At 36.6% G+C, this 18,447-nt stretch overlaps 1 protein-coding gene across 1 annotated transcript; it reads right to left on the bottom strand.

Moving 5' to 3' along the window:
* Positions 1-272: 272 nt before the first annotated feature.
* Positions 273-16,353, bottom strand: LOC306860054 (protein NLRC3-like; the record flags this gene model as incomplete). The annotated part of the gene is made up of 10 exons (XM_079401587.1): positions 16,167-16,353; positions 14,250-16,077; positions 13,903-14,073; positions 8,840-9,013; positions 3,024-3,182; positions 2,510-2,683; positions 1,998-2,171; positions 1,486-1,659; positions 605-778; positions 273-438 (listed from the first exon to the last, which is right to left on the bottom strand). Exons 1-10 carry the CDS (start codon positions 16,198-16,200, stop codon positions 273-275), a joined length of 3,228 nt encoding a protein of 1,075 aa, XP_079257713.1. The 5' UTR covers positions 16,201-16,353.
* Positions 16,354-18,447: the final 2,094 nt, after the last annotated feature.

Here is an 18,447-nt window from a genome sequence, read left to right as displayed (position 1 = left end):
TACAATCTGATCAAATCTGTTTTCAGACTGAAATGATTCACTGATGTTAATAAAGCAGGTATTGTTGTATAAAGCTGTGACAGTGTGCTTTTGTTCTCTTTCCTCCTTTGTGTTCAACATTTGCTCAACTTTACATTTGATTCTGACACAATAACCCTCTGCTGCAGTAAAGCTTGATGATCATCTGAGGATCTCCTTTCACTAATATTTGACAGAATATATTTGTTCATATCAGCAGTAACTGAAGATCTCTTTAATATCAGACTGTTTTCTCACCTCAGTTTACAGTTTGAGTTTCGTATCACATCAATGAGCTGCTGCTTCGAGTCTCCAATCATATTATTACTCAGATTAAGCTCTTTTAGAAACTGCAGCGCTTCTGAGTTTCTCAAAGACTGAGTTAAAGAAGAAACATCTGTAATGCCACAGTATATTAGTCTAGAAAGAGACAAACAGAGGAAGAGAGATCATCTCACAAACAATCATTAATGTGAAGAATCTGACACAAATATAATGTGAAGTCAGCCTCATCATGATATATTGAGTATAAAGTGTTTTGTAGTGATTTGAATGATTGTTATTCTTGTATGTGAATGTTCCTGACCTCAATCTCTCCAGTTTACAGTCTGAATCCTTCAGTACATCACATAAGAGATTCACTCCTGCGTTTGTCATTTGATTCCAGCTCAGGTTCAGTTCTCTCAGGTGTGATGGGTTTGATTTCAGAGCTGAAGTCAGGATCAGACTCTGTTTCTCTGTTATACTGCAAACACACAGACTGAAGACAGAAAGAGAAAAGACAATCAATCAGATCAAAGTTCATATCTGAGTTAAACACATCATGAGTAAATGCCATACAGTCACTCGTACACAAGAAAAATAATGTAAACGTATAATATATGAACAAATAAATCAAGAGAGGAGCATTTGAGGACACTAGTCACAACTCCAAGCCTGGATCCAGCCTCAGTCAACAAATAAGAGAATTTAACCAATCTAGATTAATATAGAGGATTAATGTGGAAACAATAGAAAAATATCACAAAATTAAATGGTCTACTTACATTTTTAATGCAAGAATATCATCAAATCAATTAAATGATTTTAAGCCATTTTAGAGTGTAGTTTACAATCTCTAAATATACAAATATAGTAAATATGCATTTTGCATCATAAAAGATTTTGTGAAAAGTAGCATTAGTTCAGTATAAATGTGACTCAGAATAATCTACTGTCATCTGTTAGACTGGTTTTATTCTGTTTTCACTTGTCTTGTTTCACAGCAAAGATTTGTCAGATTTCAGTGAGTTTGATGCTGTTTCTACAGATACAAACCCATGAACTAATGTTGTTTCTGAATCTTTCTTCAGATGGAGAAACACAGAAGATGCAGCGCTAGAAATTATGAACATGAGTCCAGCGATCTTAAACTACACAGTAAAGTTTAATCAAACTGTAGCTGCTGTACAGTATAATGATACTAACTCTAGTTTCTCCAGCTTGCATTGTGTGTTCATCAGTAGATCACTGAGTTGTTTTACTCCAGAGTCTCCTAGTTTATTCTCTCTCAGGTTCAGTTCTCTCAGGTGTGATGGGTTTGATTTCAGAGCTGAAGTCAGGATCAGACTCTGTTTCTCTGTAATACTGCATCCACACAGACTGAAGACAGAAAGCGAAAAGACAATCAATCAGATCTATGATGATCATCTTATTGAAGAACTACAGTCTGTTTGGAATCATACTAGTTATGTTTGCTAAAAGCTACTGTTTACTTTTTAACTATTTATTCAACGTTTCTCTTCTTTATCCTGTTGAAAAGGCAGATTTCTGTATGTACACAATCAGTTCATTGTATCAAATGCTGGAGATTAAACAATTACTAACTATATTAAAAAATAAAAAACACAAAATGTGACCAATAGAGTAAAACCAGTGCACTGCTATAAACAATATTACTTAAGACCTGTTGTCTTAAAATAAATAAACTTAAATGGTACTTCAGTTTCTGCAGCTTGCATTGTGTGTTCATCAGTAGATCACTGAGGTTTTTCACTCCAGAGTCTCCTAGTTTATTCTCTCTCAGGTTCAGTTCTCTCAGGTGTGATGGGTTTGATTTCAGAGCTGAAGTCAGGATCAGACTCTGTTTCTCTGTAATACTGCATCCACACAGACTGAAGACAGAAAGCGAAAAGACAATCAATCAGATCTATGATGATCATCTTATTGAAGAACTACAGTCTGTTTGGAATCACACTAGTTATGTTTGCTAAAAGCTACCGTTTACTTTTTAACTATTTATTCAACGTTTCTCTTCTTTATCCTGTTGAAAAGGCAGATTTCTGTATGTACACAATCAGTTCATTGTATCAAATGCTGGAGATTAAACAATTACTAACTATATTAAAAAATAAAAAACACAAAATGTGACCAATAGAGTAAAACCAGTGCACTGCTATAAACAATATTACTTAAGACCTGTTGTCTTAAAATAAATAAACTTTAATGGTACTTCAGTTTCTGCAGCTTGCATTGTGTGTTCATCAGTAGATCACTGAGGTTTTTCACTCCAGAGTCTCCTAGTTTATTCTCTCTCAGGTTCAGTTCTCTCAGGTGTGATGGGTTTGATTTCAGAGCTGAAGTCAGGATCAGACTCTGTTTCTCTGTAATACTGCATCCACACAGACTGAAGACAGAAAGCGAAAAGACAATCAATCAGATCTATGATGATCATCTTATTGAAGAACTACAGTCTGTTTGGAATCACACTAGTTATGTTTGCTAAAAGCTACTGTTTACTTTTTAACTATTTATTCAACGTTTCTCTTCTTTATCCTGTTGAAAAGGCAGATTTCTGTATGTACACAATCAGTTCATTGTATCAAATGCTGGAGATTAAACAATTACTAACTATATTAAAAAATAAAAAACATACAAAATGTGACCAATAGAGTAAAACCAGTGCACTGCTATAAACAATATTACTTAAGACCTGTTGTCTTAAAATAAATAAACTTAAATTGTACTTCAGTTTCTGCAGCTTGCATTGTGTGTTCATCAGTAGATCACTGAGGTTTTTCACTCCAGAGTCTCCTAGTTTATTCTCTCTCAGGTTCAGTTCTCTCAGGTGTGATGGGTTTGATTTCAGAGCTGAAGTCAGGATCAGACTCTGTTTCTCTGTTATACTGCAAACACACAGACTGAAGACAGAAAGAGCAAAGGCAATCAATCAGATCTATGATGATCATCTGAAACGTGAACAAAATGGCGCCGCTGATGGCAGCTATTGTGCGTTGCTCCTCAGTGTTCGTATTGTTTTTGTTTGTTTTTCCTATTTTTTGTTTTTCAAATAAGATCAGTTTTACCAGGGATGATCTGCTGAACATTCGGCAGAACACACCACAAAATCTTCTACCGGTTTTTGATTTTTCGGACGTTTGCTGGACATTGTAGTTGGTGGAGCCATAGCTCTGGTCAAACGCTACAGGAGGCGCAGACGGGGAAAGCGAGCCGGCGCGCTCGTGAAACTTCGTCAGCGCGGATTTAGAACGGCGTTACCTAGCATCCATTTGTCGAATCTCCGCTCTCTACCCAACAAAACGGACGAACTCCTTCTGCTCTCCCGGAAAAGTCCTTGACAAACAAGGACTTTTCTAACTCTGCTGCTCTGTGTTTCACGGAAACCTGGTTGAATGGCGACATACCGGACAGCGCGATTCATCTGCCTAATTACCAGCTGATCAGAGCAGATCGGGACACAGAATCAACGGGGAAATCGCGCAGCGGCGGGACATGCTTTTACATCAATGAGAGGTGGTGTACAGATGTAACTGTGTTAAAGAAGATGTGCTGCTCAGATCTAGAAACGCTCTTCATTAACTGCAAGCCGTTCTATTCGCCGCGGGAGTTCTGCTCGTTCATTCTCGTGAGTGTTTACATTCCACCGCAAGCGCACGTGAGCACAGCTTTACAGAAACTCGCTGATCTGATCACTGAGAGTGAGCAACAACACCCAGACTCTGTTTTAATCATTCTCGGGGACTTTAATAAAGCAAATCTCTCCCGTGAACTGCCAAAATACAGACAGCACATCACATGTCCCACCAGAGACAGTAATATATTGGATCACTGTTACACAACAATAAAGGACGCATATCACTCGGTTCCACGAGCAGCTTTAGGACTCTCTGATCACTGTTTGGTTCATCTTATTCCATCCTACAGGCAGAAACTTAAGTCTGCAAAGCCTGTATTAAGATCTGTTAAAAGATGGACTAATGAAACAGAGCGGGATTTACAAGCCTGTTTCGACCTGACTGATTGGACTGTTTTTGAAGCCGCTGCCACCGATCTGGACGAGCTCACAGAGACTGTAACATCTTATATCAGTTTCTGTGAGGACATGTGCATTCCTACCAGGACTCATCTATTCTACAACAATGACAAACCATGGTTCACTGCCAAACTCAGACAGCTCCGTCAGGCCAAAGAAGATGCTCACAGAAAGGGGGATAAAGTCTTGTACAAACAGGCCAAATACACACTGGAAAAGGAGATCAGAGTGGCAAAGAGGAATTATTCTGACAAGCTCAGGAACAAATTCTCTTCCAGCGATCCGGCTTCAGTGTGGTTAGGATTGAAGGACATCACCAGCTACAAAACACCACCCCCAGCACTCTGGAGAATCAACACCTGGCAGACGACTTAAACGAGTTCTTTTGTCGTTTTGAACGATCACCCCACACCCGCCCAGAACACCCCTCCACACAACCATTCACACCTCCAGCAACCCCTCTCTCCCCCACACCTACAATTCAAATCAGCGAAGATGAGGTGTGCCAGGTCTTCAGGAAGAACAAAAGGAGGAAAGCACCTGGTCCAGATGGTGTGTCACCAGCCTGCCTAAAATTCTGTGCTGAGCAGCTGGCCCCCATCTTCACACAGATCTTCAACAGATCACTGGAGCTGTGTGAAGTCCCCTCATGCTTCAAACGCTCCACCATCATCCCCGTCCCAAAGAAACACAAAATTACTGGACTTAATAACTACAGACCTGTGGCCCTAACGTCTGTAGCCATGAAATCATTCGAAAGACTGGTTTTGGCTCATCTGAAGGACATCACTGGACCCCCTGCAGTTTGCCTACAGAGCAAACAGGTCTGTGGATGATGCAGTCAACATGAGACTGCACTTCATCCTGCAGCATCTGGACAGACCAGGGACTTATGTGAGGATCCTGTTTGTGGACTTCAGCTCTGCTTTTAACACCATTATCCCGGAAACCCTTCAAAATAAACTAACTCAGCTCTCCGTCCCCACCTCCGTCTGCCAGTGGATCAACAGCTTCCTGACAGACAGACAGCAGTTAGTAAAGCTTGGCAAATTCACATCCAGCACTCGAACCATCAGCACTGGAGCTCCTCAGGGCTGCGTACTCTCCCCACTGCTCTTCTCCCTCTACACCAACGACTGCACATCTAAAGACCCCTCTGTCAAGCTCCTGAAGTTTGCAGACGACACCACACTGATCGGCCTCATCCAGGACGGTGACGAGTCTGCTTACAGACAGGAGGTTAAGGAGCTGGCTGTCTGGTGCAGTCTCAACAACCTGGAGCTTAACACGCTCAAAACTGTGGAGATGATCGTGGACTTCAGGAGAAACCCCCCTCCTCTCCCCCACTCACCATTATGAACAGCACTGTGACTGCAGTGGAGTCATTCAGATTCCTGGGCACCACCATCTCCCAGGACCTGAAGTGGGATATTCACATTGACTCCATTGTCAGGAAGGCCCAGCAGAGGTTGTACTTTCTTCGCCAGCTGAGGAAGTTCAACCTGCCACAGGACTTACTGAAACAGTTCTACTCTGCCATCATTGAATCCATCCTCTGCACCTCAATAACTGTCTGGTTCAGCTCAGCTACCAAATCTGACCTCAGAAGACTACGGAGGGTAGTCCGGACTGCTGAGCGAATCATTGGTACAACCCTCCCCACTCTCCAAGAACTGTACTTATCCAGAGTGATCAAAAGGGCTGGTAAAATCACTCTGGACCCCTCACATCCAGCACACAACCTCTTTGAACTGTTACCGTCTGGTCGACGCTACAGAGCTCTGAGCACCAGAACAACCAGACACAGAAACAGTTTCTTCCCTCAGTCAATACATCTCATGAACACTCAATAAATAAATGTAGAACACACAACTAATTCATTATCCATTCACCACACTCACTTATTTATTTTTATTTCATTTCTAATTTGCACATACTTGACCTGTACATACATAGTTGCCTATATTATATATTGTGTATTTTTTATTTTTTTGCTGCTTTGTACATTGGTTATTTCTTGTTATTTTGTTTTATTACCTGTGTCCTGTCCTGTTACTGTCTTTCTGTTGCACTGTGGAGCTTCTGTCACTACAACAAATTCCTTGTATGTGTAAACATACTTGGCCAATAAAGATCATTCTGATTCTGATCTGATTCTGATTTTATTGAAGAACTACAGTCTGTTTGGAATCACACTAGTTATGTTTGCTAGAAGCTACTGTTTAGTTTTTAACTTTTTAACTATTTATTCAACGTTTCTCTTCTTTATTCTGTTGAAAAGGCAGATTTCTGTATGTACACAATCAGTTCATTGTATCAAATGCTGGAGATTAAACAATTACTAACTATATTAAAAAAAATATATATGTGACCAATAGAGTAAAACCAGTGCACTGCTATAAACAATATTACTTAAGACCTGTTGTCTTAAAATAAATAAACTTAAATTGTACTTCAGTTTCTGCAGCTTGCATTGTGTGTTCATCAGTAGATCACTGAGGTTTTTCACTCCAGAGTCTCCTAGTTTATTCTCTCTCAGGTTCAGTTCTCTCAGGTGTGATGGGTTTGATTTCAGAGCTGAAGTCAGGATCAGACTCTGTTTCTCTGTAATACTGCAAACACACAGACTGAAGACAGAAAGAGAAAAGACAATACTTCAGATATACTGTATGGCGAATAAACCTATTACCAACTATACAAAGGTTACAAAGATTGAAAATCAGCACATCACATTTAAAATCTATAGTAAATGTGTTTATGTCTTGTTCTCACACACTGCCGACTCGTTAACACTTTACAATAAGATTTCATTTGTTAACATTAACTACATTAGTTAACATGAACCAGTGATGAACAATACTAGTACAGCAATTAATAACCTTAATATCAGTTTCAATATTTACTAATACAGTTTTAAATTCGCACATTATTTTGTTAACATCAGATAATCCAGATTAACTCTAAAGACAGCAAGACAATAAAGAGAAATCAGAAAATTCTGTTGAACAATAAGTTTAATGGCTACTTATGAAAATAGCCTGCTGTATCATAATTAATACACACATTTCTAGGGCCTATACATGATCAATATGACCAAAACTTTGCTGAAAAACTTGTTTTAAACAATATATTTAATGCGTTCTGTCCTCTGATTGATAATTCATAATTTTTAATCAGGTAAAGTCTTTTTCTTTTTCAGTTTCTACAAGTTACTGTATATGCTGCACCAAAATTAGACATTTTATATTTTGTGAAAGCAGTTATGAATAGTTATGTTTGTCAGCAATCAGTAAACATGATCACATTCAGCAGACCTATATTCAAACAGATCAATATATAGACATTTATCTTTAATTTACACAGAACTGAGCTGTTAATGTTAGGAAAGACATCTGTGTGTTTATAGCACTGCTGTTTTTACAATCTATCACTTGTTTGAATGAGTTTTCTAAACTCTAGAAGAAAATAATTTTTGTCCCTCTACAGTAACTGTAAATAATTATTGACTCATGATCAAACTCAACTGTTTAAAGTTTGATGTCACTCTGTAATTGGCTGTTTAATTTAATCCCTTTGTGATGCTGAGGGAAAAACTGCTCTGACTCAAACAAGGAGATATTATTATCAGCTATAGTAACATTACTATTAGAAGTAATGAAACATTGTAAATAAACTGTCAATACTCACTTCAGTGTGTTGAATGTACAGTGTTTATCCTGCAGTAGAGCAGCGATCTGATTCACTTGTGTGTCTCCTAGCTCACGTTCACTCAGATCCAGCTCTCTCAGGAGCAATGGGTTTTTACCCACAATTCCTCTCACATACTGACAACCTACATCTGCAGCAGGACCCAAAAACCTGCAGAAGACAAGATGAAGCACGATTCAATTCAGTTAAAAACACTTTATTATTCTGAAAACAAGCTCTAGTTATTTACATTCAAATACAGAAATAAACAAACCAATACTTGAAAACAGAGGCTAATAATCACAGTTATTTGAATGAAACTAGAGCAACACTCAGAAGAAAAAATACATCCCACAGAACAGAAGAGCAAAAGCTCACTAGATGATGATTTTCATTATGAAAACAGAGAGTGAAATTAAAGAATGAAGATCTCTCTGGCTTTGAGCAGAAGAAACGTCAGCACAGAGAAAACTGCTTGAGAAACTGAATGTTTGTGATCATCTGGAGACTCATAGACCTGCTGTAGAGAAATTGTGTCAATCTGAGTTTGATGGAGATTAATCTACAGTGTGTTCAGAAACATTCAAACGAGTCAACTAAAACCAGAAGTGTCCATAAAAACAAAACTGTGCATGTTAATTATGAAGGTATATCATACGGCAGAATAGCAGCACAACTAAACTGCTGACAGTCATCATCAGCACAACAGAACCAGCAGCATCTGATCTGATCATTCTGATCCAACAAACTGTCCAGATTATTACTCAAATATATTAAGATGCACATAATTTATTTATATTGTGATATTTGAGCATGTCTCACCTCAGTGTCTTCAGCTTATAGTCTGGATCCTTTAGTAAATCATCCAGCTGCTTCACTCCTGATTGTCCAGGATTATTTCCAGTGAGATCCAGCTCTATCAGGTGTGAAGGGTTTGATTTCAGAGCTGAAGACAGAGCTTTATAACCTTCTTCAGTGATACTGCAGTCTGAGAGCCTAGAACAGGAATGAACATATAACATTCAGAAGATTAAGCACTTATTCTAGAAATTACCTGAACAATTTAAAACAAAGTAAAGTTAATTATATTTTGTTCCTTATACAAATTAACTAAAACTTTCAAAGCAAAAACTCACAACTGAATATGGAGTGAAACAAAAAAAATAATTTAAATCGTTAGACATCAATCTCCAGCTTACAGCCATTCTCAAGCTTTAACCCTCTGATGCTCCCCATTTGTGAGTCTCACTCGTGATCTCGGTCAAAAACGAAATCGATGTAATACATTTTTTTCATTTTTTTGTTCATTAATATTATGTATTTTGTGTGAATTGTAGTGGTATTCGCTTAGGATAGTAAAGCCAGTAAATTTTGACCTTGTGAGGACATTGTTTGGAAACAAGCTTATAAATCCTACAGAATGTTTAAAGTTCAATGTTTTTTGAAAATCTAAATCTGCAGAAAGGTTTATGTGAGGGACAGGTTTAGAGCAGGGCTTCAGTCCTGCAGAGTTTAGATCCAACCCTGATCAAACACACCTGAAATTTTCAAAATAAAAATGCAAGGCCAGAGATGGTCTTACTATTGAGAGATGAGAGGGTCTGAATTAATTACCATTTGAAAAAGCATAACGGCTAACTAAAAAAAATAAATAAAACTAATTATATTTGCTGCTTTTTTTTTCTTGTATTTTATTTTCTTCTATTTTATCCATCCAAAATACAATGTACAACTGTGTAACAAATCAGGTTTAAGATTTTTTTTTAAATCTACACATAGGATTAGGCTAAATATACAATATGTTAAAGAGCATTTCATAATAAACAATTACAACTGGAAAAAATAAAAAACAAATAATTGTAAATGGTGTGACATCTCCGGTCTGTTGAAGTACGTGTATGTATTTCTGAGTGTGTCTGTGCAGGAGAAGGTGTGGCTTGCACTGAAGCCAGCAGAGACCATGACTGGTCTGCTCCTGACTGGTCTCAGGGCTCGCAAAATTTCTAAATCCCTGGTAGCCCTTCGGGCAGGTACTCTTCAGATTTTGGTAGCCCGAAAATTTATTTAACTAGCCCAAATAAAATGACCATAAATGTCAATCAAAAACATTTTCAATACACAAATATCAACGAATATCAAGGAAAGAGTTTTATTTTACTATTTACAAGGTATCAGCAGAATTCTTAAAAATCTATTTAAGACAATTTGAAAAATTATTTCTTATACCATTTAACGTATTTAAAACTGTCTAAGGCCTTAAAAACTCTTCAGTTAGTTGTATCAAATTTAAGGACCTGTGGGAGCAATGTTTCCTCTAATTCTTTTTCTTGCTGAGCAAAACTTTTCTCTTTTGGGCAGACATTTCGGGCACCTGAGCAAAAGCATTCTTCATACCAGACCTGTACAGCACGCACACAAAAAAGTGTGTAACTTTTAACTTTAATGTGCTATTTATATTTGATTTGACCATTGATGTAACTAAATGTACATTTTAGGTTACCTGAGAAAACATTTTTACTGTACAATACACAGCAGTTCAAAAGTCTGGATCAATAAAGTTTTTTAAAGAGGTTTCTTATGCTCATCAAGGCTGTATCTATTTGATAAAAAATACTGAATATTATTTCACAAAATAATATTGTGAAATATTATTGCAATTTAAAATAAATGATTTCTATTTTAATATACTTTAAAATTTGATTAATTCCTGTGAAGCAAAGCAGTATTTTCAGAGTCACGTGATCCTTTAGAAATCATTCTAATATACTGATTTTTAATCATTGTTGGAAACAGCTGTACTGCTTTTCTTTTTTTTTTTCTTTTTTTTTTTTTATACTGTATTTTTTGGGACCTGTGATATTAAAAAATAAAAATAAAAAGTTAAAAAGAACAGTGTTTAGTCAAAATAGAGATTTTGTGTTACAATATAAACTATTTAAAAGTTTGGGGTCAGAATTTTTTTAATTTTTTTTTTTTTAAAGATACTTTAAAAAGGTTTAAAGAAAGTTAAATAAACTGTATTCAGCAAGGATGTGTTAAATGGATAAAATTGAAAGTAAAGACTTATATTGTTAGAAAATATTTCTATTTTGAATAAATGCTGTTCTTTTAAACTTTTTATTAATCAAAGAATCAAAGAAAAAAGTAACACAGGTTCCAAAAAAATATAAAGCAGCACAACAGTTTCAACACAGATAATAAATCAGCATATCAGAGTGATTTCTGAAGGATCATGGGACACTGAAGACTGGAGTAATGATGCTGAAAATTCAGATTTGATCACAGGAATAAATGCTATTTTAAAGTATAGGTATTAAAATAGGAAACCAATATTAGAAATTGCAATAATATTTCACTATATCACTGTATTTTTTAAATGAATACAGCCTTGATGAGCAAGAGACTCAAAGTCAAAGACTCAAAAACAAGGTCAATTATTTATCAGGTTTATAATATAGCCCTAACATAATATATTATCAAAACAAACTATTTAAACTGATAGAATAGAATAGAATAGAATAGAATAGAATAGAATAGAATAGAATACAAACTGAAGTTAAATATATATATAAAAAAAAACGTGAACATATGAATTCTTCTATAGCTGTCTAAAAATCGTTATGAAGTACAATTTGTACAATACTCTTGTGTGTGACTGAACATGTTTCAGAGTTTTGTTGCCCATCCTCCGCTATTTTCAGCACTTAATCAAGCCACTCTTCTTTAATACATGAGGACGTTTTATTTCACGTCATTGCGTTTGCGTTGTCTCTCGTGTTGAGCACACTGCAACCATTGAAGTATTCAGTTTCTACAGCAACTCATTTGGTGCATATAGTTCTCTTTCTATGAAACCGGTTCTAACTCTGTCGTGACATCAGCCCTATAGCGGTTTGCCCGATCATTGCTATTCTTTCCCTTTTACTGGCGGCATTCGATCAAATGGCTTCCCAACTCATTTTTGTGTGTGCGAGGCACATTGTTTCTTCTGCACGGCGGAAAAAGAGTGCGGTCGCACGCGCGCTCAGCTTAGAGGGAACACTGCATGGGAGCCCTGTATTTAAAGTAGCCCGTCGGGTAGGGCAGTGATACATTTTGGTAGCCCGACTGGAAAACACAATAGCCCCGGGATGTCGGGCTAGCGATTTTGCGAGCCCTGGGTCTGCTCCTGGTTCCAGTGAAAAGGACATCCCCAAACACTCTAGGGAGCCGAATGAGTGTCATATGTTTTGCTTTGTCTTGGGTTCCATCTTGCTCCAGTTGATTTCTAATTGTTGTTTGTAAATATTTAGTTTAAGGGAAGTAGGGAGTGTGACACCATTTCTTATTATATATATATATATATATATATATATATATATAGTTTGTTTTATGTTTTGAGTTTAGAGAGTTAGGGAAGTTGTGTTGTATTCTTTTTTATGTTTTATTTTGGTTAGGGAATTTAGAGGGTATATTATAATGAGTTATTTTTGTTGGTTATTTTGGCCTTGTCCACTCCTGAATTTGTCCCCTTTGTTACTATTTTTATTACAATTTTGTTAATAAATCTATTCTTTGTTTGATACTAGCTTGGGAGTGAGGGCATGTTTCATTTATGTTATGGCTGGCCATACACAATTGTAACAATGGCAAGGTAAAAAAATGCAAACATTATAATTAGTAAAAATAAAAATTATGAGAAGTGAACTGAGCTGATGATGACATCACTGTTTTCTCCAGTGCTGCTTTATAGATTAATTAAACTCACTCCAACATTGATGGACTTTACACACTTATTGAACCAAACTGAATCAACAATCAACTGAAAAGTACTATTGTTTTGTCTTTTTAGAGCTGCTTTTTAGAAAAACCTGAATTCTGTTTGCATTACTAAATCATGGTTTTCTTGCTTATTACTGTAAAGCTTTGAAACAATATGTATTGTATAAAGTGCTAAATAAAGGTGACTTGACTAGTTAACTTTTTTTCTGTTCATAATGAGAGCATTTTGATTATGAATGTTGTTTGCTTTATTTGTTTTAGAAGACAATTATTTTAAGCTAAATATAAATACGGCACAGTCTTCAAGAGGTAAACACTGAACCCCTTATAGTATCTTTCATCATAAATTCAATGTAAAAATAATAGCCTGATAAAACATCTGATCTTACCTTTTAACTGGGCTGAACTCAGGAATTAAATATTTACCTTTTATTATTATTTATTTTTTTTATCCTTAAACACCACTGCTTTGGCTCTCAGGGCCCAAAATCCTAATTTTTGATGATTATTTTGACTGTTTTTTTTTCTTTTAGAAAGTACCACTGCTGCCCAGATGGAAATATGAATAACGATTCCAAAAAAGTATTGTCTGGACCTCTGCTGGGAAGGGAGCATAGAGACCGGACCTCTTGGAACTTTAACTAATACACGTTACAATCTCTTTATAGTTACCCCACTCATTAACATTACTTGTGTTACATGTACAATTTTAACCTAAAATTGATAAAAACAAATACTTTAGCCAAATATAATATTTAATCAGAATTATTGTGCTTCCTTGACTTCGCACTCCTTTCATGAAATTTGTGAAGTTTAGCGGATGCTGTCTGTCGGGTAAATACCCATCTTTCTGATCTTTTACTAATGACAGATATACATGATATAACCATCAAATGTAAGATATCCACACCATAACCAAATTAATTCTGTAAACAGTATAGCACAACACATTGGCTGAGGCAAAGTCAATGACAGACCAAATCAGAAAAAAAACACCATGGCAGGTGTAAATATAAAAAGAATCTCCATGCAAAACATACAAACTTGTTCATTATCCAAGTCTGGATTTCACCTTATGTTTTGTTGAGCACAATTTAATTTTAGTCTATCGTCACACAACTTACCTCAGTATCTCTAAATGACACTTTATATTCTTCAGTCCAGTGCAGAGCAGCTTCACTCCTGAATCCCGCAGATTATTATTGCTCATGTTCAGCTCTTTCAGACTGGTCTCTGATCCAAGAACTGTAGCCAGAGCTGAACAGCTTTTGTCTGTTAAGCCACAATCATTTAGCCTACAAGGGAAATAAGATTAAAGAATAATTCCATTGAATACATTTGCTAAATGCAAATATTAAATCCATTTTTGGCCTTTAGCTAAAATATATAGTAGCTACCTATAGCTTTAATGACAATGAATTATACATTTGAAAGTGCTAGCTCCATAGACTTTTTGTTTACTTTGACTTACAGAGCTCTTTTGCAGGTTTTGATGACTGCTGATAGTCTAATGAGACACTCGTCTGATTTCTTGAATTTCTGAAGCTCAAACTCCTCCAGCTCCTCCTCTGAGGTCAACAACACAAAGGTCAAAGCAGACCACTGGGCAGGTGAAAGGTCAGCAGATGAGAGACTTCCTTTGCTGAGGTGGGTCTGAATCTCTTTCACCAGAGTTTGGTCGTTCAGTTCATTCAGACAGTAGAACAGATTGATGGATCTCTCTGGAGACAGATCAGCTTCCAATTTCTGCTTGATGTACTTAACTATTTCCTTGTTGCTCTGGTCATTGCTGTCTTGCTGTGTCAACAGACCTCTTAAGAGTCGACGATTGGACTGGAGTGACAAACCGAGGAGGAATCGAAGGAAAAGGTCCAGGTGTCCATTGTTACTCTCAAGTGCCTTGTCCACTGCAGTCTTGAGCAAATCAATCAAGGTTTCATTTTTATTTTTCTGTTCTGTAGAGTCTTGGACAAACACACTTTTCTTGTCGATGTCTAGAAACAGATGTGTATAAATGGCTGCAATAAACTCTTGAATGCTCAAGTGAACAAAGCAGTACATGGTACCAACAATGATCCCTGTTTCCTCCTTAAAGATCTGGGTACACATGCCTGAATACACTGATGCCTTATAGACGTCAATACCACAGGCCTCCAGATCTGATTCATAGAAGATCACATTGTTTCTTTGCAGCTGTTGAAAGGCCAGTTTCCCCAGTGAAAGGATGGCATCTTTATCCCAGGAAACATCTGGTCTGTATTCTCCATCATATTTTCTTTTGCTCTGCCGGATCTGAAAGCGGAGAAAGTGTATGTACATTTGTGTCAGAGTCTTGGGAGTGTCTTCAGTGTTTGATTCCTGCAGTGTTTTGGAGGCATCACCAGCCTGACTGTTTTTGAAATCATTATTTCTTTTCTCCTCGAAAATGTTCTGGAGAACAGTGGCTGAAATCCAGCAGAAGACAGGGATGTGGCACATGATAAAGAGACTCTTTGATTGTTTAACATGATCAATGATTTCTCTGGCCTGATCCTCATCTGTGAATCTTTTTCTGAAGTACTCCTCCTTTTGTGCATCACTGAATCCTTGTATCTCTGTCAGCCGGTCGATACAGTCAGGAGGAATCTTACTGGCAGCGGCTGGTCTGGTGGTGATCCAGATGAGAGCAGAAGGAAGCAGATTTCCCTTGATGAGGTTCGTCAGGAGAACATCCAGAGAGGCTGGTGATGATACATCGGACCACGTCTCATTACCAGCAAAGTTTAGAGGAAGACGACATTCATCCAAACCATCAAGAATGAACAAGACTTTGAATCGATTTCTTCTTGTAAGGTTCAGTCCTTTTGTCTCTGGGAAAAACTGAGTTATAAGGTCCATCAGACTTTGGTTTTCTGTCTCCTTTAAGTTCATCTCTCTGAATGGAAGAAGACATATGAAGCTGATATCCTGATTTTCATCTTCAGCCCAATCCAGAACAAACTTTTGCACAGAGACTGATTTTCCGATGCCAGCAACTCCTTTTGTCAGCACAGTTCTGATCTGCTTGTCTTGTTCAGGTGCTTCAAACAAATTTTTGCATTCAACCTGTATTTCTTGTGATTCCTGACGCCTGGAAGCAACTTCAATCTGTCTTACCTCATGTTCAGCATTGACCTGTTCAACACCACTCTGAGTGATATAGAGATCTGTGTAGATATTCTTCAGAAGTGTGGAGTCACCTTGCTTTGCGATTCCTTCAAATACACATTGATACTTCTTCTTTAAGCTACATTTCAGCTGATGAATGAAGAACAGCTCACCTAAACAGAAACAAAAATACAGATATTTTTAATCTTTTTGTCTCTCCTGCATCTATAAGTGACAATCGGACAGATGGTGGGTCTCTTACCTTCTAGAGTATCAGCAGCTTCATCTTGCTTCATCTCTCTCAGGAAGCAGAGAGAGAGATCAAGAGCTGCTTCTTTGATACTGCTTCTATTTTTATTAAAGTCCTTCACAAAGTATTGTGTGTTCTCTTTTTGTAAAATTTTCTTAAACTTTTTTAGCTCATTCTTCAAAAAAGTTATTACTTTGTTCTCAAGATCCTACAAGGAAAGCAAGAAAAGGAGAGACAGAATAACAAAATGTAACTAAATCTTACATACATATAGAGTCAAAACCATTTTTCAATCACATTTAGAAAAAATCAGTTAAAAGATAAACAAAAGTTTTTATTAGCTGTGACTTTAAGAAAAAAAAAACTTTCTTTTTTAGATTCCCTATATCTTTAAAGGAAGATTCATCGGACAAGAGAAATTAGAAAATATATGTCTATTCTATTTCTATTACATTTATAGCAAGCTTTTTTTCAATAACTTATTTGTTTTCCATTATATGAATGTTAAACATTTATGAAAGTGCTTTACTTACCTTGAAGATCTGCTCAAAATTGTCTTTGAAACTCTTTTGGTTCTTGATGCCTGAATCTAATGTCTCATATTGAATGCTGTTATAAATAAAATAAAATAAAATAAAATAAAACACTGCATTTCTAGGCAACAATATTGGAAATCATAATAAAAAAAACTCTTAAAAATATTTTCTAAAAAAAGAAAGAGAAAGCATTTAAGCTGTTTAAGGTCACCTTAAAGTGTATTTTCTTATTGCATTATGATACAGACTTAAATTTAAGTAAAACCTAGGTTTCTTATTACATTTTCTGTCATGTAGGCAAATAAAACAGCGGCTAATGAATAATAGTAAATCTTGTGTTGACAATTCTGTCCAGCATAATGTCAGCACACAAAATTAAATGGGTATCACAAAAATTATAATTCACATCAAATAATTTTAGTGACTGAATCGTTTCTGCTGATGCTTACTCTGCTCCTTTAAGTTTTTATTAAAGCATTACTCTTTGTATATCCTCTTTGTGAGAGCAAGTATAGTTATATCTCAAACAAAAAATACAATGTGAATACTAGGGCTGTGCGATTAATCGAAATCGAATCGCAATCGCGATTTGAGACGTTGCAATTTGCTAATCGCAAAGCCTGCAATGTGGACGCGATATTACTGTGTTCCTGAGCATATGCATGACTGCCAGCCTTGAGTGACAGTCTTACTAACCAAAACAGTACTTGCCAACTAACCAATAGAGTGAGCGCACCTCCGTTCTCCCGATCAGCACTGCTCTAGCCAACTGCGTAAACGCCCACCATTTAAAAAGGGTCAGATCGAAAGTTAGGCAAATTAAAACTAAAGAAAAACGTATGTAACTTCAGCTTCGAAATGACAGACAACGAACAAAAAAGGTAATTTGCAAGAGCATATCAAGAGCTCCCTTATCGGTTCTGCTTTCAGTACTGGAGAATAAAATATAAATTTTTTGATGTTTTTATGTAGGCTACATGAACCTTATCTTACACATTTTATCTCCCCAACAGATTAATTTGAAATAAGTTTATGTTTGCTAATTCAGAAGACTGCACACAGAGCCCGTGTCTCTGAATACTCGCTCCACTCCGCTCTGCCCCACTGTGTTTCCCGCGTCTCACGGACGAGCAGTTTACACGCAGCCTGTCTCGTATTGCTCTTTTATATTGACGGTCTCGCGCCCCGTTCTGCTCCGCAAGTCTCTCACGAGCGCATCTGGCAATATGGACTAGGCCTGACGCATGCGCGCAACCTGTGTCCACTCGCGCCTGGCTCTGCGTTTAAAACGAATGTAAATAGCTACTTGCCAATTTCACTTGGATGAAATGAAACATTCAGCACATTTCCCACTTGTTCTTAAAATCCCAAATACTTTAAAATGAACGAATCAGCCCGTGTAACATGTAATAGTTTAGTAATTGACTAAAGAAATTTAGTTATTGATTTATAAAAAATAAACAAATCTTTCCTGTGAAATTTAGTAATTCTGTAAAAGTAGTAATACCATTATAATCTTCCCTGCAGAAAAAAAAAAAAAAAAAAAAAAAAAAAAAAGTAGAACCCCTCCCAAAACACAATAGAAAATGTAATGGATTTAAGGGTTATAATGGGAATTGTATTGGTTTTAATGTAAACTATAATGGTGTCTACTGGTATTTGATGCATTCTATTGGTGGGATGTAATCTAGCAGATGGCAACCAATAGAACAACAGTAATTCCTATTGGAATAATCAAGTCAAGTCAAGTCTGCTTT

The sequence above is a fragment of the Barbus barbus genome (assembly GCF_936440315.1).
Source record: "Barbus barbus genome assembly, chromosome: 40".
Lineage (NCBI taxonomy): Eukaryota > Metazoa > Chordata > Actinopteri > Cypriniformes > Cyprinidae > Barbus > Barbus barbus.
The sequence above is the reverse complement of the archived record's forward strand: the minus strand, read 5'-3'. Positions and strand labels throughout refer to the sequence as shown.